The 19964-nt window shown below is 46.6% G+C and overlaps 1 protein-coding gene across 17 annotated transcripts in view; it reads right to left on the bottom strand.

Annotated features, from left to right (window-relative positions):
* FBRSL1 (fibrosin like 1) overlaps positions 1 to 19964 on the bottom strand; it is a 551682-nt gene that overhangs the window by 15797 nt on the left and 515921 nt on the right. For 7 of the 17 annotated variants that reach the window (XM_087754450.1, XM_087754459.1, XM_087754451.1 and 4 more), the window contains 5 exons: positions 12190 to 12586; positions 10354 to 10607; positions 5712 to 5947; positions 3460 to 3510; positions 2428 to 2523 (listed from right to left, as the gene is read on the bottom strand). In XM_087754450.1, the coding sequence (XP_087610576.1) occupies positions 2428 to 2523; positions 3460 to 3510; positions 5712 to 5947; positions 10354 to 10607; positions 12190 to 12586 (1034 nt within the window). Of the gene's footprint in view, positions 1 to 2427; positions 2524 to 3459; positions 3511 to 5711; positions 6200 to 10353; positions 10608 to 12189; positions 12587 to 19964 lie in introns of all 17 variants that reach the window. The other 10 variants (XM_087754457.1, XM_087754466.1, XM_087754454.1 and 7 more) reach the window with 6 other exon arrangements.

The raw sequence follows: 19964 nt of genomic DNA, 5'->3' as shown, positions 1-19964 counted from the left end.
TAGGTAAGTCAACGAACTCCCCAGGCAGATCTGTGCTCTCAGGGCCTGTCTGACAGCTGAGGTATATATAAGGTGGCAAATAAGTTACAGCTATCATACAGGCAAGAGCGTTAAGATCACAACATGTTAATAGCATGGTGTCATCCTGTCCCTTTGTCCCCTGGAGAAAGATGTGAATGCTTCCTCCAGCAAAGTAAACTGAATACTTCTGACCTTTTCAAGTTCTTAGCTTGTGAGAAATGGCCTTCGGGAAACTCACTGAGAAGTTTACCGTCAGCCTGGATTTATGTGCAGTGGATTTACATGTGCAGCTGTAGGCAACTGACACGGGAAGGGGAAAAACAAAACTAAGACCTCTGCTCTGGAAAGCAAGAAGGGCAGGATTCAGTGTGCCAAAACCAAATCATCAGGTCTGTGGTGATTATGAAGGCTTTAGTCAAACAGCTTGGGAGGGAGAGAGCATGGAAAAAGGATGCAGTAACGATGACCGGAGCGGCTTTGCCCGGCAGTTCAGCTCTGTCTCCTCTAGGAAACTGGAAAATAATGTGCCAAAGCGGCAGATCCATTTTTCAACCTATCCCTCTTTTTTTCAGATGTTAGATTGCATGTAAATACAGCACCGTCCGGAGATCAAGTGATGTCAGTGATTAACCATGGCACCAGAGTGTGACCTTGTGCTGCTTAAACTCAAGCTAGCAAATGTTCTATGTAGCTATCATTAAAATGAATTAAAAGCTAGTTATAATACAGCACTAAGAACGGTTTAAAAATGTAAAGGGTCTGCGCTCACTTTTTCTTCCTCGCTTTGTAACTGCTTCTCTTTGGTCTAATGGTATTTTACAGTGCGATGGTATCTATACAGCTCTGTAATGAAGATGGAAACCAGAAGAGCCTGCTGTCGGTGTATCAGAAGCTCCTCATTAACAGTAGCCTCATGGCAAAACCGACCCCTGTCTTCACATTAGCAAAATTTTGCCATTTCCACCTTATTTGTGCAGCTCCTTTTCTTGGAAAGTCAAGTTCATACCCTGGCAGCTTGGGGTCTGCAGGGGGCCCCCTTGCAAGAACAGCAGCGATTAACACTGGCGGACAAACCCCATCAAGGACGGCCCTGCTCTGTCCCTCTCGCTCCCTCTGCTCAGCTGCAACTGCTCCTCCTCTATGCCTGCGGCCACTACCCACAGACTCTTGTTGAAAAAAGCCATCTTAGAGACTTTGCTATTTGTATCCAGAAAAGAAAATAATGTAAGGGATTCGATGGGCACTGAGGAAATACTCCAGCTTCCATTAAAAAAATCAAGTGGGAGGGTTGTAAGAGGCCTTATTTGCAGCAGTTGCTCATTCCTGCCTTCCGCTGCCGCCAGGGCGAGTGCTGAGGGAAGCAGACCCCACAGCCCCGCTCCGCACCGTACGGGAATGACCTTCCAAATGCAAACAGAAACGGGCTGGCTACAGCGCTGGGCCTTCAAGTCTTCCAGCACATAGCAGAGCTCTATGGAAATGCAGTTCAAGATGAGAAACCTCTAAAATCACAGTATGTACGGAAGCTAAACACAGGTCACCTTACAAATGGAGTAAATCCTCCATTTTCAAACAAATGCTATATAGATACAATGCATCTTTCTTGTTTGGAGGGATTTAACAGTTTCTGTACCTTTAAAAATAGTTAATAAAAAGAAAGAGTCTGGGATGGAAAAAAAAGCAGTGCACACTACAGAATTTGTAAAAAATGGCGGTTATCATGGCAACATTTCCAAATGCCAATCAGTGCGAGTTGTAATGATATGTTACAGTTGTTGTGCACCTTTCAAACACACTATCTCAAAGAAGCTTGCAGGCATTAATCAACCCTTATAAAACCCACTGCAAGATAACTTTACAGATGAGGAAGCTGAAGAACAGAAGATTTAAGCGACTTGCCCAAGGTCAGACAGTGTCGGAGCTGGGAATAAAAATTCAGCTCCTTCAAATTGCTCTACCCATTTGCAGCAGTCTCTCCCTATTGTTCCCACACTTGTACAGTCAATTTCTCATTTTTTTCTGGGAATAAACACAGTTTATCTTTTGCCATCTCAGACCATTAAATTTATAAAATGATTTGAGACTCGTCAGTCTATTATTAGCTGTAAATATTTCAATCAACTAATGCATTTGACTGTATGCTTCTCCTCCAGTTTCAGCTGACCTCCCAAGTGAACCACTCTCTCCTTTTCAAAGGAACGATCTGTAGTGCCAAGAGAAAATTTCTGCTAAAGTGTTGGTTGCTTTGCGCAGAGGATGCTCGCAGATCTGTGGGGTGATCGCTTCCAACCCTGTGCTGCGCTTCTGCTAGTTAAATCATGTGCTACGAAATCACCAGAGACACGACTCTGAATAGAGTTTCTCTCCCAGCAAAAGAACAAAGCCTTCATAAGAAGAAGTTTGTACCTTCGGTTGAAATGCTCCCTGAAGTGACCCAAAGGGACCTGAATGTGGAAGCATGGGTGGCATTCCAGGCATTGCTGGAGGATAGGTTGGAAAGAACTACAAAAGAAAAAGAGATGCTTATGTCACAGGACGACTTGAACAAAAATGGAGGCAGGTGCCAAGCCTGGCACGCACAAAAATAGTACTGTGTTGAACGAGTGCCACAGTGAAAATACACACTAAATTTGCTTTCAAAATTTTTAAGAGCAAAGCCAAAACTTGGAAAATGCGCTCATCTGATGAATTTTCTAGATAGTGCTGAACAAGTGTGCCTTCAAAATTTCAGGACTATTGCAGGAAGCACAGAGCATTCACCATTTTTAGAGGGATCGGAATAATTTGGGGTTTATGTTCACTTTTGGGAAACTTTGCATTTTTCTGCAGTAGCAAACAGATTGATCCTGTTTTGAAATGTGACCTGCTTTAATTTTCAAAGCAAAAAAGAACCACAAGATGCTGCATTGCACACTAACCACAGGCACCATGCACATCACCTTGTAGTTGTGCAGGTTGGGTTAAGTTTTGCTTAGGCCTCTCCTGAGCACATACGGCAGTTTTACAAGTCCCAAAACATGTAGTTTTTGTGCTTTGGAGCAGTGGGGAGCACCAGGAAGAAACCACCAGTCTGACTTACTCCTGTGACCTGAGCAAAATCTTGTGAAAGAGCCATGCACTCCGGGCTGCTGCACTGTGAGAAGCACCAGCTGCAAAGGTACTGCAATGACCACTGATTTAGCAATTTCTGCGCATTCCCTGCCATCCCAGGCACAGCAATATAGAGCCGCAGCAGCAAAAATGCAGTAGACGAACATTTTAAAAAAAAAAAAAAAAAGCCCAAAGAAAATTTTGTACCTTAAAAAAATTTAAATATCAAGATGGAAAAAGAGCTTTAGGAATGAATGAATCAAAACACTACCGATCAATCGAAAACAAGCAACAGAAGTGCAAGCAGAACCATTAACAAAGACACCACCTAGAAAGGTAAGCACTCACGTTGGAATGTCGAAAGTAAGGGTTGTCTAATTTGGGAGCGTACTTGTCAAACTGGAAAGAAAAGAGAAAAAAAAGGAAACAGGTGAGTTTGGTTTCGGCAGCAGCAGACACATCAGGATTTCAACACAGACAAGTAATCATGGCCCGTTTGTACGGCATTGAACAGAGCAGCACTGACTGGTTATTCCACGCTCGCTCATCGGGGAGCTGACTGATTTCCCCAAGCTAACGGAGATGGAAAGGCGCTAGCCCCCGGGTTGCGCCGGGTGCTGCCGAGTCCCCCTGCAGAACCCTGCTGCAGGCACCGTGTGCAGAGGGTCCTTCGCTATGAAGAGCGCAGTCCCGACACCCGCAGCGCAGCGGAACGCGGGGAAGCGCAGCTCCGGGTCTAGATCTGGGATCTGCCCCTGGAGCACTCAACTGGATCACGGACTAGAAGGTAGGGAACGTTGTCCATTAGACCTCAGCGTCTCCTGTGGGGCAACCAACACCAATTCCCTGTTTTCTGGGTTCCTGTAAGTGCCCCAATTGTTTGGGAAAGGGCTTAATTGCTTTAGATGCTCAAATCTCTATACATTCCCCCTCCCTTGCAAAAGACGAGAGCACCCCAGAGAAAAGGTGATTGTTAACCTTTTCTGTTCCAGCATGGGGTTTTAACACCTCCATGAGGGCAGTCTGTGCCCTGTATTTATTTTTATGACCATTTGTCCTGTACCACCCTGGAAGCAAAACCAAAGCATATATACATTGCATTTTTGAACAGTATGTACATTCTGCTGGGGAGGAGGGAGCAGGGGAGAAGGCAGGGAAGGGAGCTGTAGGACCCCATGGAAAAGCTGCTTATTTGGCAAGTCAGCTGCTGTTTCACACTCCTCTATGTGCAGGAGAGTAGATTTGTAATTTCATTAATTACAGTTATTACTGGAGCCATGTCCCCTCCAGTGTAAATACCATAAATTACCAAACACATGCAGCTGTAAATTTCAACACTCTTCTCTAGTGCTGGGCTTAGCAGACCTGATCTAGTGGAATATAAGAAGATGTGAGTGAAATACAACAAAAGAGCCTTGCGAGCTGTTTTTGCTATGAAGGCTGACATCAACGGGCAGGGGTGGGAGGGGAGGGAGCTGCTCGCCGGATCGGATATCAGGATTCTTAAATAACAGAGGAGGCTTCTGAGAACAGTTTCAAGATTGTTTTACACAGACCGAGAAAAGAAGGGAAGGTGTTTACACACGAGTACATTGAGCAAACACCTGGGGCTGGATTTTGGGCGGATGATATTACTTTTAATTGTCTCGCTGCTAAGCAGATTACAACCCAAGAATGTCATCGGGCAGTCAGCAGTGGGAAAGAGAAGTGAGAAACATTGCTCCTTGAGTTCTCGGTAGTTCTTCCCAAATGCTGCTTTTGCTGTTACTCCTGGCCTTTGCTAGCCGTAGCAGAAGAGGGTTGTTTCTACAGTTTGGACACAGTGTGAAACTGAGAGAGGGGGGAAAAGCTGAATCTTGTTCTTTCAATCTCACAAAGTAATTGCCAGAAATGCGGAGAGAGTGCGCTTTAAAGTACTGACAAAATCCATTTGTAGCAGATCTCTAACAATTTTGTAACAGCTGCAGCAAAGTCCCATTGTGTTACAAGCAAATTCAACGGCAAAACGCTAACGCTTATTACATGGCCAGGGGGATCTCTCCCACGAGAAGAACCAGCCACACACAAATTAGTGCTTGTTGATGTAATCAAATCATAAATGCCAAAATCGATATAGATTAGGGAATTAGGAGGAAGAGGGACAAAACTCGTCTCAGATGAGATGCTGCTCTACGGCGAGAGCTCCGGGTAAGCAAGCACGGTCTGCCCCGCAACGAACAGTTGTGGGGACTGCGTTTGGTACTGGAGGCCACTGCTCTCGTGGCGTCCTCGGTGGTGTGTTTTGGTGTGTCATGGCACCTGGCTCTGGGAAAGGGGAACAGAAATACACAGCGGGACACACGGAAAGGGGAGCTAGAGGGACTCTGGATTTGTCTCATAGGTGCGGTATCTGCTCATGGGTAGCAGCGTGGGGGACCTGGAGGCTCGGTGTGGAGGCTCTGGATGGAAAGGGGGTCCCTTTGGGAATGCTGGGCCTGTCTCTCCAGGCCTCCAGGTCGGAAGGGCAGGGACAGCACGGCTGGCTGAAATGAAGAGGACTGGGTTTTGTTTGACAAGAGCGGGTTAGGCTTTTTGACCAGAGATGCTCTACTTATCCTCACATTTTGGGCTGGGGTACGCACCATGGGAGGTGCAGAGGGCGGCATGAGCGGCGTCTGGGGCAAGCTGGATGGAAAAGGAGTGAATGTGTGCTGGTGGGTGTGTTGGTGCTGATGCGTGTGTTGGTGCTGGTGAAACTCCGCTCTCAGCAGCGGCACCGGGCCAAGTGAGGCAGCGGCCCGGTCCGAACTCTGAACCAAAAACCGGTTGTTCAGCTCTTGCCTGAGCAGTTCGTGATCTAGAGGAGAGAGAGAGAGAAAAAAAAAAGACACAGAGGCCCGTGGGCCTGTGAGTACCACAAAGACGGAGGAGAAAGAGTCAATATTCACCTGGCATTCCCTGTTTCTGCAGGTCATGCTGTGGTGGTTTTCTACGTGAGGACTCATTGGTGGAGGTAAGAGAGATGCCTGTGACAAAGTACCAATCAGAATCCCCGAATGAGGCTGGCAATACATGATTGGTTGGTTGAATGATATCAACAGGCTGGTATCTAAAGACAAGAGAGAACACCATGAGTCATCACAGCAGAAAACATCATCGGGGCGGCAGCAAGCATCCGCCCCCGGCCCCCCGCCCGCAGCCCCGCTACCCCCGCGCAGCTCCCACGGGCTACTCCTCCTCCCCGGCACCTGACGGCCACGGCACCGAGGCGTCTCCGGGGGTCTGGTCTCCCGGCACGGTGGCCGGACCTTCCCGCACCAGCAAGATGCTGGGGAGCACCCTCGACGACAACGGCTCGCTTTAAAATGAGTAATACTGACCTGTCTCCTTTGGAGGTTTGAAATTCAGAAGCACACACATACACTGAAAATGGATGGTGGGCCTAACGCGCGTGTTAAACTCTAGCATATATGTACTTAGGTAAAATTTTGACAAGACCTACAACACAATGAGATAACTGTGGATTTGGGTGGCTGGAAACTACCTACTCGGATGGCCATTTCTCAACAGATGCCTGTGTCATCCTCCCCCTTCTCAGCCCCAGGACATGCACACAGTGACCAGGAACATCCATCCTACAAACTGAGGCCTTCTTTGCAATAAGTTTTTTTTGAGATCTTAAATACTAAGCAGTCCTTTCCTCAATTTCTAACAGGCCATAATTGTTATTCTTTGTCCCTGCCTCCAGGCTTTTCTTCTATGGGAAAATATGGAGGAGGAATCAGTGGGAAGAGGAGAAACATTGAACTGGCTCAAGATCTCATGAAGGTTGCAACGACTGCAGAAACAAAATGTTCTGCCATATGACCTGTGGCCTCTTCTCAGCATCTTCCTCTGGAAGAACAACTTGAACTGAATTTGAATGTGGTTTAGGGTGGTGGAAGATACCAGCACCTCAGAAATGATGTGACTGAAGACAAGAAGGACAAATGTCCACTTCCCCAAAATGTCTGCTGGTATCAATTAAATCCATCTGTGATTTTGCCTAAGAACTTCAAACAGGAATCAGCACCCAACACGTCAGATGTTTTCCAAGCCGAGAGCAACCTGTGTCACAGCTGTGGATGGCATACACCCCGCCTGACTGACCTACTTGCTTCTCAATTTACATGAATCCACTTCTTTCAGTGTAACACCCCTTTTAAACTACAGCAGTGAATATAAAGGGGCAAAAGCATACATGCGCTTTAAAGTTTTATTTCATGTTTTGCAGGAATTTCTTTTACTTAAATTTTCTAGAGTAACATTAGACAAGTCTAAATCAATCACTTTCTGAAGTGACATGGTTAAGATCTTTAAAAACAGGCACTCTGATGTGGCATTTCAAGGTCTCTACTACCACTTAGAAGCCTACATCCTATTGAAAGTCACTTTTGAAAGCAAATGTTGGGTGCCTAAGTCATTTGCTTTTCAGTAATAAATGTACTGCTAAGAGCAGGTACTGTGTACAGCTACAGTCTTTATAATAATTAATACAAAAGCAGAAAGTACATATACTTGTGATACTGAAGCCTAAGGCACTGGAGTGAAAGAGTCTATAATGGGTTCTCCTTGGAGCAGGCAAACAAAAAAACCCCTTGGCTGAAAGCACTTAGGTCCAAAACCTACCCTCTTTAGAGAATATGAGTATGATTTCATATGTGTGTGTGTGTTTATGCATTTAAATCTGGCATGACTTAAAGAAACTGAATCCTTCTGTTAGCATCAAGATAATCCACTTTTCTGGACGGAGAGATAAAAGCGAGTTGGCAGTTGTAAGTGCTCTGATATCCGATTTCTTTAAGAGACTTGAAGTCAGACTGATAGATTTGCAGCTGGCTCCAGCCCATAGCCCTGTACCACAACTACGGCCTTTGTCAGGAAAAAAAAAGGCCCGGAGATGTTTGGAGAAGCGGTGTGGCACTCAGAGGAGTGGCTGCTTCACAGCAAGGATGGGACTGCCGAGTAATAACCCAACTCCGTGAGGGGCTCTGGGCAATGTCAGGATCAGAACTAAGTTCTCGTGCCTGCCAGTGACGCCTTGTCCCACGGGTCTGGCCACGGGATAACACAGCTAGGAGCAGAGTGACTGAGCAGCCCTGTGAACGCCCAAACACTACTGCTTTGCGTGCACACATGAGGTGGGCATGGCAGAAGAAGGTCAATCCTGCTAATGTTGCAGGGACCCGCAGGCTGAGAGGAGAAGCCACGAAGACCGCTGTTTCCTCTGCGGATCCTGCACCAGGGCCAGCCTTGGTGCCCTTGAGTAGAGGGCAGCAGCCCACACAAGGCTTGCTCCTAAGTTACTTGTATAAGCTTTAGGTTTCAAAGGGGAGAAACGCCACCAGAAGTGCATTCTTCTTATTCAGAGACCTGAATTTGTACCATCAGTGAATGCAAGAGCTCTGAGCTCTGCTTCTCGGTACCAGCAACAAGCGTGCCAAAGTAAATTTAAAGAAAGAACACATTTTCTTCCAAAGCAGCGGGAGAAAAAGATGACAAAAAGGAGACCTCAAAGGGCCATACCCTCTCTGATGGCTCTTCTAAACTGTTGCTTTTACTGAGAGCACAGCGCTCGAACGGCACAGCAAGGACTATGCTGCTCGTGGCGGCCGGATCCTAGCTCTTCGGGGCTGCTCAGCAATATTGTTTGCTTTTAAGAAACTTTTATGTGAATGACAACAGAAGCTCCTGGCTCTGCAGCGCTCTGTATTGATTTTATGATGTGCCAGTTTGCAGGCATTTCATATAATGCAGACAAGAGGCATTTCACTGTCTGCAGGGTTAGACGCCCAGACCTCTCCCTCCACTAACTTAGGCTTCTCCTGCTTAAATTGCAGGAGAAATCCTTTTAGTAGGAGCAAGACTGTTACCGTTTCCTGGCAAGCTGCTGAATGTGAATAGGTCACTTGATCTTGCACCTCCTGAAGTTAATGGTGAAAACATACTTGCTTTCAGTGACTGCAATATCATGCTTTTAGTAAGCGCATTGCTATTTCCTTTTGCAATACTTTCAAAGTCTCCACCACAGTAGTCCTTTGCCTTAAACAGGGGAAGCAATGAATAGGTCTCCCACAGTGCTGCCAACATCTTCCCAGCCATGTGGTTGAAATTCTAGATGGTGCCAGGGCCCGTGAAAGCCGGCAGCTTTGGCCTATGTGGTCCTGCTTCTGGCTAGGAACCCACGGCACTTCTGTCTATCGTTCTGAGAGCTCGCGTTGGACCAATTCACGTTTTTCTTTCATTTAAAGAAGCAGTTATAAATAATGGGACATTATTTAGCTCCTGGAAGAAATAAAGGGGATGCAAGGCCATCAGATTTTTCCGCAGCAAATCTGCCCTCTCCTTATTCCTTTAACCGGCTTCATAGGAAACAGAGGGGGCATTTTTTGCAAAGTGCTTGTCCTGCTTAATCCCTGCTGAGTTAGTTGTGGAGTCAAATGCCAGACCAAAAGGAGGCCCCAGCAAGTGGAAGTGGCAGGGAAGTCTCCAGCTGCCAGGGTCTCTTCCAGGGACAGCTGTAGGCTAATGGATAAGCTATAAACAGCGCATTTAAGGCCGAAGTGACAATAGGATGGGGGCCAGGGTGAACAAAGGAAACTTTTTAAAAAGGACGCAAAGATAGCGAGAGCCGAACAGCAGAGCTTGTCAGCTGAGCTGTCTCTGCCTCAGACAGAAAGGCCAAGGAGCCCTGGGCACCCAGAGAGCCTGTGCTGCCGCGGGCAGAGGACCCTGCTCTGCCGGCGGGATGCGCTGCTCGTCAAAGGATCAGAGCGGAGCATAGGTGTTCAGTTAGAACAACTTTCCGGGACGATTAGAAACAGTGTTTTCGAGTCAGTTCTAACAGCGGCAGCTTTCATTAGAGTGGGGAGAAAGAAGGGGGGAATGGCAAACTGTACATCAGTCCTTTGTTAATCTAAAACATGTCTGATGACTGTGGAATGCCACACTGCACAACTCATGCCCTGAAAAGGAGATTTTTTTTTTAAAAATGTGTTTCGAAGACTTCTTATAGGAAGCTACAGTGTTATCTCTACAGTCTCTCATCTGGTAAAGCACGTCCAGGTCTCCTACCTGTTTCACAAGCGCTCTCACAGTTCCAGCACATGCTGCCCGCGGAGGGGTCTGTGTCACATTATTTTACCTGCCCACCAGCCAGCCCACCTCTCAACACCCTCCAGTGCATGCACAGCAGATCAGCCCTGGAAGAAGAAGGGAACCTACCCGCAGGGTGACCTGGTATCACGAGGCTGTTGGTAGGTAACGCTGGTGGAGGTGGCAGCGTGGGTGGGGTGGCGAACATGGCCGGATGGTGCTGGTGTTGGGTCTGCGATCTGAGAGAGAAGTGCGAGGTAGCAAGATTAGAGATGGAGAGGGGCAGAGCCGGGCCGGAGGAATGGTGCGGAGGAATCTGGGGAGAGAGGGGAAGGTGTTTCGGGAGGCTGATGCTTGTTGCACTGCTAGCACTGCTGCTCCGGCTGCAGAGAGAAAAAGATGGGGGGAAGAAGGGGGAGAGAGACAGAGAGAGAAAGAGAGAGAGCGTGTTACCATACAAGACTGAAATGGTGCAAGAAATACACTACCAGAAACAACACAACTCTGTAACACTGATCTCCGAAGCTTATGTTTTTGTTTTTCTTAATGGCAGTGGAGACAGCAAGGAATCTTAATGAACTTTTCCAACAGGGCAGGACAGAGCTTGAGCTCTCTGAAGTGACATCTCCTCTGGTGCTTGAGCAAGCTACAATCCTCAGAGCTATCTATGAGATACTGATGAAGGCCACGGAGGCAGCTGGATTTTGCACCTTTATTTAGCCTCTGATGACCTTGCAGTGGCCATGTGCGTCCTTGTGATCATACGACACAATTACTCTAATTCCTTTTTCTTTTGCTCTGGGTGCACAGAGGTGCATAGCGTGAGTGACTTTGGGACCGAGCTGTATCTGCTGTGTACGCTGTGCAGTTATAACCACACAAGCATGCAAACACGCACCATGTTAATAAATTTTTCTCACAATAATTCTGTATTTTACCTCTTCTTCTTCTATTATTATTACTCCACTGAAAGTGATCTAAGTTTTGTGGGGTGAAAGGCACTATCACTGCCGTTATTATTTAGTGTAATTCCCACAATACCAATTATTTATTGCAATCTAAACCTCCGAGATATCTTGACTAGTTTGAAATATTATTAATCATTTATACTGTGGTGGCATTTACAGGGTAAAACCACAACAGAGCTTAAGTATGCAAGATACTATGAAATACACATTAATAGCAGCTCTCTGTATTCCTATTTTGACCCTTGTGCAGCCAAACATTATGTTTTAAATCAGTTTTGTCGTCTTGTTTAGACTAGCCTAGCTCTGGTTTGGGAGGCAAGGCATGTTTTCTGTACCAGCAAAAAGACTATAGAGGTCCCAGTTGACTGGCTAAACTCTTTTCTCTAGAAACGTTTTATCCATACCATTTTCACCCATCCTGCTTACTGGATGGAGGCCATTTAAACAGCGAAGCTAAGCCTCCTGCTAGGTCTGAGCATGTCAGATTGAAGCAGATTTCTCAGCCTATGTGGGAGCCCTGTTCTAAGGGACACAGCATTTTCCGATATAGACATCCCTCTTTTGATGCTGGTGAACCAAAAAAACCGGTGATAACCATGAACAAACCTACTTCAATGGAAGTCTTTCTGAATATGAAACAAGGGAGCTGCTCAAACTCAAACCACCTTAAATTTCTAAGGCAAGAACTAGCCACCTCAGATAAGGCAGTGCAAAACTCCACTAGAAATTGGACCTAAAGGAACTTTATCCCACAATTACACAGGCCTTTCTCCCAGAAAGGGAGCATTTATCACCATGTTTCAAATGCAGTTATGTACCACTGCTGGAGAATCCAGCCTGCGGAGTCAGCACAGAAAGTCCAATACCCGACACATGGAGCACCTTGCACAGACAGTACGAGTGCTCTTGTCTCACCTCCCAACAATTTCTATCCCATTTGAAACAAGCTTTAGCCCAGTGGTAGCATAAAGATGGCAGGAGTATCCCTTTCCCCTACCTGATATTATTGAGTCCGTTGTGGGCCACCTGGTGATGCACTTGGTAATTGAGAGGTGGAGGGATGTGACTCGGAGGCTGGGTCCGAAGCTCGGGTATTAACTGAGGCTGCGACTGCGGCCGAGGTTGAGGTTGTGACTGTGGCCGAGGCTGCGGTTGAGGCGTGAGCCTTGGTGGTGCTGGTGCTGAAATCACTGGCTCCTTCTTCAACAGTGGGCTTGCTCTGGCGCTTGACGTGGGCGCTGAGGAAGTAGAAGTCACAACGGCAGCTACTGGCTGGGGGCTGGGGATAGGCAGGGCGAAGGGCACGTCGGTGCTCAGCTCCCGGCTCCGCTCTAGCCCAGACACCTTTGGGACATTGGCTGCTTTCGCTTCTGGCTTGTCATTCAAGGTGGGACCTTATGGAGCAACGAGAAAGAGAACAAAGCGCATACTGAAAGGTCTGCGTTGGTTTCTCTGCTTGGTAGAACATACGCCTGAGAAAAAACAAGTCATGTTTCAGCTCGTGGGAGCATCGTGGGAGCACTGCTGCTACAAGATGGACGTGTGTTTGTGTCTGTCCTTCCGCTGTCCTTGACTGGCCAGTCTACAGCACTTGTTAGCATGTGTGTAAGAGACTTAGCTGTCATTAAACGAATGCATACTACAAAGAACATACAGCTTTGTGACTTCTACAGAGTCCCACGGTTATGTACAGTAGGAGTGCGAATGTGTCTCAAGTTACTGCTGCAGTATTTCCTGCTCAATGTAAGCTTTAAGGCTGATAACGAACTCATGAACACCAGCCTGATCGTTAAGACCTTTCATTTTCTCAGTGCTCTTTCAAGGTAATGTACACGGTGTTTAGGCTCAACTCCAGCTACAACACACTGTGACCCAAGCACTAATCATTAATGATAACCCCACCTGGCTTCTAGGGAGGAGGCTACCTGGGATCTTCGAGTAGCGAGGGATGGGACAGTTGTGGAGCAAAGCTGTGACATTGCCATCCCCTGGCCACACACTTGTGTGGAAGAACAGAACAGAGAAGGCTGGAAAAACCCAGTGAGAAGTGCAGCGAGCTCCCAAGGGTAGTCCTGCTTACCCTAAGCATTGCACACACCTGTACGCACGGCATGTCAAAACTACCAGGAATGCTGCAACCTTGCAAAATGCACCCACGTTGAGAATACCATATGGAATTATTCCTCCTGTGATGCCAAGTATTTCCTTTTTTCCAAATTAAGCTAAACAAAGCAGCCTAAAGGGTTGAAAGGCTGGAAAGGAAAAAGGGAAAAGGGAGGAAAGGAGAGAGATTTCAGATCAAGCAGTACCCAAAAGGTCAAAGACAACCAACAGGACCAACATGAATGCGATTCAGCTCCCACTGTAACTCCCTTTTCGACATAACCTGTGTATCCTTGAGCGCACATATACCCACAATTAGAAGAAAAGCTGTCTATGGGTTACAAGAACTATGTCCATGTTGTCCATGTGTTTCCCATGCACGCACCCCACTGTGCACACACAGCACTGCTAACTGACTTTTAGGATACACGTTTTTATTATCCACCAGAACGTGTTGGGGGCTGTTTGCATTTAGCTGGCTTGCAGACATGCAAGCGATGCTACCTACGCTCATTAACATGCTCCCAACACCCTCACGAACAAATTCCACCTTTGAAATTTTCCCGTCTCATCAAAGGACTGAGCCAGTTCCTGATGTGGGAGGTGTGGAAATAACACACAGGACACGCCGCCAGCTAATTCTGGCCACGCAGATGCTCTAACCAGGCGTTTGCCAACGCAGCCTATGCGAGGCCAGACTCCTCGCTGCTGCTGCTTCCACGACTTGAGCACCCCCATGCCGGCATTAGATGAGAGGAGGACAGTGATGAACCAGAGCCTGTAGCACACCAGCTCACTTTCCGTACAGAAAACACCCACGTGGTGATGGCATCTCCTTCCTTGAGATAAAAGGCAGTTTCCCACACTGCTTCTGGCTCTGCTTGCACTCTCACCATTGCACCATTTCCTTCATCAATCAATCAATCAATCAAACAATCACTACATATACATAAATTCAGAATGTGAAGAGAATGAATGGAAACATATGGACTGTATTTATCAGCTGAAGATGTCTGAGGACTTGAGGCCTCAAACCCACAAATAACAGGAGCAGAAGCCTTTCCAAACACCAGTGCTTTGGCTGGCAGCAAGTATGATCAACCCTGTACTTCCCAGCACCATAAGGTTACATCTTTACAGGCTTGACACAATGTCTGGAGGTCCTAAATTATTCCCTACAACAAATATAAGGCTAACTCTCATTTCAGTGAATTTCTTTTTCAAATATGAGTTCATGCATCACAGGTGCCCTGGTTTTGAGATGTAACTAGGCTTGGTTCCAATGTTATTTAGAGTGACAAAGAATTTATTTCTAAAACCAAACTCTCATCGCTCTTGTGCACCATTATTTTTTATAATGCCACCTACCTTCCTCAGATTTTATTACTTACAACTGAAAAATTGTCATTGACTAGTCAAGCCAGGGGTCCCCACACCGTGCATTTTGGAGGAAGAGTATTCACAGCTGTAGATCCCCCTGGTTTTCAGGAGCTACCCATTAAAAGCAACTGGGTTTCATTCCTGACCATAGGTTTCCTGAGAGCCTATTAGCTCTTTGCATCCAACAGGCCTCCTCCTACAGAGTGAAGCTTCATAGTGTGTAATTATAGGCAATGTAGACTAATGGTGTATATTCAAAACACACTGGCACCGCAAAAGTTAGTTGAGTAAAAAGTCAATTAGATCCAAAACAAATCAATAAAATCCCGCATTAAAAGCAGCTGTTTGACCAGTTTTATGTACAACTATCGATTCCCTGTGGTTTCAGCATTAGTTCTCATTTGCAATTTCTCACAGCAAATGCTCCCTTGCTGACTGAATTGACCAGCCAGCCTGGTTGTATTAGTTAGGACTAGGGGTACAGGACTAGTTTCTGCTGCCAACTTGCACCTCTCAGGTTGCAGTACTGAAAATGTTTTTGTGTTTCATTCCTGACAACAATGAAAATACCCAGATGCTTCCCCCCCAGCCCCTCTGGAAAAGGTACAGTGTGAGTATCTTCTCGCCTTTTGTAGCCATGTTGAGCAAAAGCAGAAGCACCGAGAAGGGGAAGATATGGTGTGAATTCATGGGCGAGCGTGGAGAAGCATGTGAGAGACAGCAGAATCCCCATGCCTTCCCAGCCACCACATGGGAAGGATGGTGGGTGAATCCTGGTGTTCTGGTGACTTTGCCGTTTCCCCGTCTGATGGCCGTGATGCAGTACAAGTGAGAGAAGCTGCTTCACGTGGCTGACTTGAGGGTGAACTGCAATGGGTGACGGGAAGGGAACCACATGGGAACAAAGAAAGGCAGGACAAACCATGGAGAGAAATGATAGGAAGACAGCGATGCCAGGCACTAGGACCTGCCTGGTGTCTGAAAGTCAAACCTTCTGCATGGGAAACTTTTCTCACTTTGAGGTGTTTCACTTAAGTCTCTGGTAAAACAGATTTGGACAAAATGGAAAGCAGATGCCCCAGTGGAAATACATCTCATCCATATGTCTCACTACTCTAGAAGACACAAAAGGCACTTCTAAGCCAAGACTTAAGACCCTTCACTTCAGCTAACTCCATGGAGAGTCATCCCATGCCTTACTCGCGCTCTGACGCTGAAGAACACACACCTTTCTTTCTTTCTTTCTTTCTTTCTTTCTTTCTTTCTTTCCTTTCAGACTCTCCTACCAACACTTACTTCTACCTGTTCAGTGCCTGTTGCCACTACCCAGTCACTAGCTAACCATGCTCCAGAGGGCTCCAGAAAACTGACAGTTTCCAGGCCACTCTCCCTGTGCAACCAAAGAAACAATGAATTTTGAAGGCTATAATTACCTGGTTTCCTAGGTACTTAACAAGATCTTTATCATGCAACCTATCATAAAATTCTCCAATTCAAGACTTTCCATTCACATGCAAGTCTCTGAGCCACCTTCCCTGAAATACCTCAGAAAGTTAATTTCAATGATTTTAACGAGAGATGTTGCCCATTCTGATCAGGATCTCAAACTCTGCAGTTTCTCTCTAGGACGCTGGAATGTCCCTCCTAAGGGACCTACACTCTTGCACGCCCAAGTTCCTTCCAATCGACCAGGCTGACTGCTGGTCACATATGGAAATATCCCAAGGAAAGAAACAGAAAAATCCCTTTTGTGCAAGCTGGATTAGGTTTCACTGAGATCCTTTCAGAAATTTCTGCACTTCGGCTCCTCATCCAGTTCTTCTGAGCAGACGGACCCATGGAGCTGAGCACAACTGCCCCAGCAAAAGCACAGACCCACCAGACCACACCACAACGTTCTAGAGGCAAAAATGTGTTTGTTTTTACCAAGTCCTAGAGTAATTTTCACGCTTAATGATAACAGGCTGAGCCAATTTGCCTAAGACTTGACAGTCAGCTCCAATAATTCAACCTTAATTAAACCTGAACGCGTGTCAGTTCAGCTCGTCCCTTCACAGGAAACCTGACATTTGCAATGATTCATGTTCCAGCCTTGCTACGGGAAGGCTGGATCACATCTGCCATTCTCCACCATGCGGAGCGCTACCCCTTTTCAGCATGCCAACTTTGTTTATTTTCTAACCAAACACTTTGGACTTCTTCCATTGAGAGGTTTTCTTAAATGAACAGACAGTGAAACATGTCTTGATCTCACGGGGAGGAATGATGACTGAGTGCGAGAGACAGGGAAGAGAGGACTGAAACTGCTCTAACAACAAAAATAACAACAACCTGGGATTAGTAATTCTTGCCTCCTTGAACAACTAATTTGTCATTTGGAGTGTGGCAAAATTTCAACCTCGCTGTGTCTTGGGCTACATCCCATTCCGATTTGACCTGGTAAAGATGAAAACTCTTAACAACTTTTAAAAGCAGAGAAAGCTTTAGCTACCGCTGCTGGAAATCCGTAGAAACAAGAACTGAAGTTTAAGGGAAACCCCAAAGTCAACTACAGTTGAATTTGCTGCAAAAAGTGTGCTTCAGAAGGAGTTACCTGAATCTGAAAGACCATCAGCATGGATCCAATATGAAAACGTCAGTGAATTCAACATCTGTGATTGGCATAAACACGCACTGCCCATCCCCATGGCTGCGCCGGGTGACATGCTTGCCAGCGTGTAACTACGCGGCATTGCAGGCTAAACACAATACAGAAAGTCCCAGACACAAATTAAACCTTTCTGTAACAGGAATTTGCTTTCAAGCTGATTAAGAGTAGCTCAAGTGCAAGGGATTAAACATGTAAAGGCTGCTTTGAGAACTCCAATAAGCAGTTTCTGTGTTATACAAACAGCACTTAGGGCAACAGCAGTTCCAGTCCTGCCTCTTGCTCTTTGCAAGCTGCTGGTTGCTGCTGAAAGGGGACTGTCAACACACGTACAATGTGATTGGGAATAATCTAATCTTGCTTGCATGCCTTTCCTTTGTCTCTTGAAAAAAAGAAAAGTGGAGTCATTCAGACGTCTTTCTGCAGTCTCCCCCGTTGTATTCAAACAGCAAGGGTGATGGGGTGATGTGAGAAAGAAATTCCTCTCCTACATCCATCAATGACATCTTTACCAATGGCAATTTCCCAAGAAACACAACCACCACCATCTGCAGCCTATCTATCCACCCTGTACACATCCTTGCAAACAGACATAAGCCAGGCTGGCTGTGATGAACCCTGCAAGAAACGCTGCAAAAGCACCACCACAGGAATTACAGGGACATATGTGGCAAGAAGCGGAGTATTTCAGAGTTGGTTGATGAGTCCCAGAGACGAGTTTTGAACCATCAGCATGGGGAATGAGTACAGCAGAGCACAATTTTACAGCAGTAGGTCAAAACAAAGAAATAACTAAAGGAGACTGTTCAATGAACTTCAGCAAACCTTTTTTTTTTTTTAAATTGAGCTTTTAGAGTGCTGCATAATGTATTGTGGATACGCAACATATATAAGCACAAGAGAGAATAAAGCATTTTGCATTGGCAATGATAGCACTGACGCTGGCAGAGTACTTACAAGTGAAAATTAATATTTAAGTGCTAATTCTTTATCCTCAGCTGGCTTTTGCTTTTATATGGATGGCTTTTTCATTGTGTTTAGGAGGGCAGCACTATTTAAGACTTTAGACGCTTAGCTTGGTCTGCAAAGGTAAGGCAAGCAGAGCTACAACACAGAAGCTATCCAACATATGGGGCACCAAGTTTCTCCACACCTTTTAATGCAAATCAGCTTAAGATAAGGAATAAAGACTTGGGCCTTGCACATAAAACCACTGTCTGGAAGGCTCCGTGGTGTGTAACGCGAACCATTTTTAACACTATTGCGAAGCAAAGGCCAAATTTCCATCATGACAGCGGCGTACTGCACACGTTGGGTCCTGTCAAAAAGCCTTCTTCTGTGGCATGGGCTCTTCAGAACATCGCAGGTCTCTGTGGGTTCTGCCCACAAATAATTGCAGTGTTTTCTCACAGAGGAAAGCAAGCCGAGCGTAAGCGCGAGCCCTCGCGCCTGGCTCTGGACCCGCGTGGCCGAGCGAGCGCAGCCGCCTGCGCGCGGGGAGCGGGTCTTTGTTCACCACGCTGCTCCCCCAGCCCGGCCCCAGCCCCGCGTCGCCGCGGCTCCTTCCGCAGCCCGGGCTGGATTCGGCCCCTATCGCTCAGCTCATTTGTACAGAGCTGTCTGTCAAGTCAAATCGTCTTGCCGCAATCCGAAACACCCTCCCAACAGCTGCCACTATCAATTACTCTCCCTGACAGCCTTGACTATCAGGAAGAGAACTGGAGCGAGCACTTGCCAGTTCTAATAAACTGTGTTGCCCAAGTCATTTAACCTGCTAGATTGCTGTGTGCTGGGGCTGTAACAAGCCTTCAGCTTTTCAACCTAGAAGAAAGCAACAGTGGCAAAAAGCTGTCAGCTTGGTCCTCAGAATTAACTTCCAAGGGTGTCCTCCTCCTCCCCTTTCTGAAGCACCCAAGTTTAAAAGTAAAATATCTTCAAGTCATTTTCATAATGTCATGACAAGGAGAGCATCTCGCGTTGCTAACACAAAGCCAGCGACTCCTGAGAGTGAAGGGTTGACGTGCTCCACAGTTTTCATGTTAGGAGCCCACCTGAGCAGAGTGAGCCCCTCTCTCCTCCGGGGCCCGCACGGACACGTCCCTGGGCGCTCCCAGTGCCAGCTCTGTCCGTGCGTCCGTCATCACCCTCAGCACCGCTGATGCAGCCAAGGGCTTCAGGATGCCCTGACCACCTCCAGGGCTCTGCGCCCACCACCCCAGCCCGGCCCTTACGCTCTCGGTACAGTTACAGCTTCTCACCCCACTGAAAACTCAAGCGTGGCAAATTTACATTTACTCTGGTACTTTCAGGACTGGTGGGACAGATTTCCTAAAGAAACATGTATTTAAAATCGAAACACTTCCATCCAGATCAGCATTTTCAGTTTGTGGCTCATGTAGACATCAAGATGTCTGTGACTGTTAATCACAAAGAAAAAGTCTATTGTCATTAGGATTAATTTGCCATATAGGAATCTGCACTTCCACTGGAAAGCTTATTGGACTCTGCAAATCAAAAAGGAGATTCAAAACCACTATGCTAAATGTTTTCCTTAGCCAGCTTCGTAGATAAGAGCCTTTGTTGCAAAAGCTTGCAGCACAGGAAGATTTCACCCCCTCCCCCAGAAACTGAGAGCAAAAGCA

The sequence above is a fragment of the Nipponia nippon genome, unplaced genomic scaffold (genome assembly GCF_047370975.1).
Source record: "Nipponia nippon isolate SJK-2023a ecotype South Korea unplaced genomic scaffold, ASM4737097v1 scaffold_18, whole genome shotgun sequence".
NCBI lineage: Eukaryota > Metazoa > Chordata > Aves > Pelecaniformes > Threskiornithidae > Nipponia > Nipponia nippon.
The sequence above is the reverse complement of the archived record's forward strand: the minus strand, read 5'-3'. Positions and strand labels throughout refer to the sequence as shown.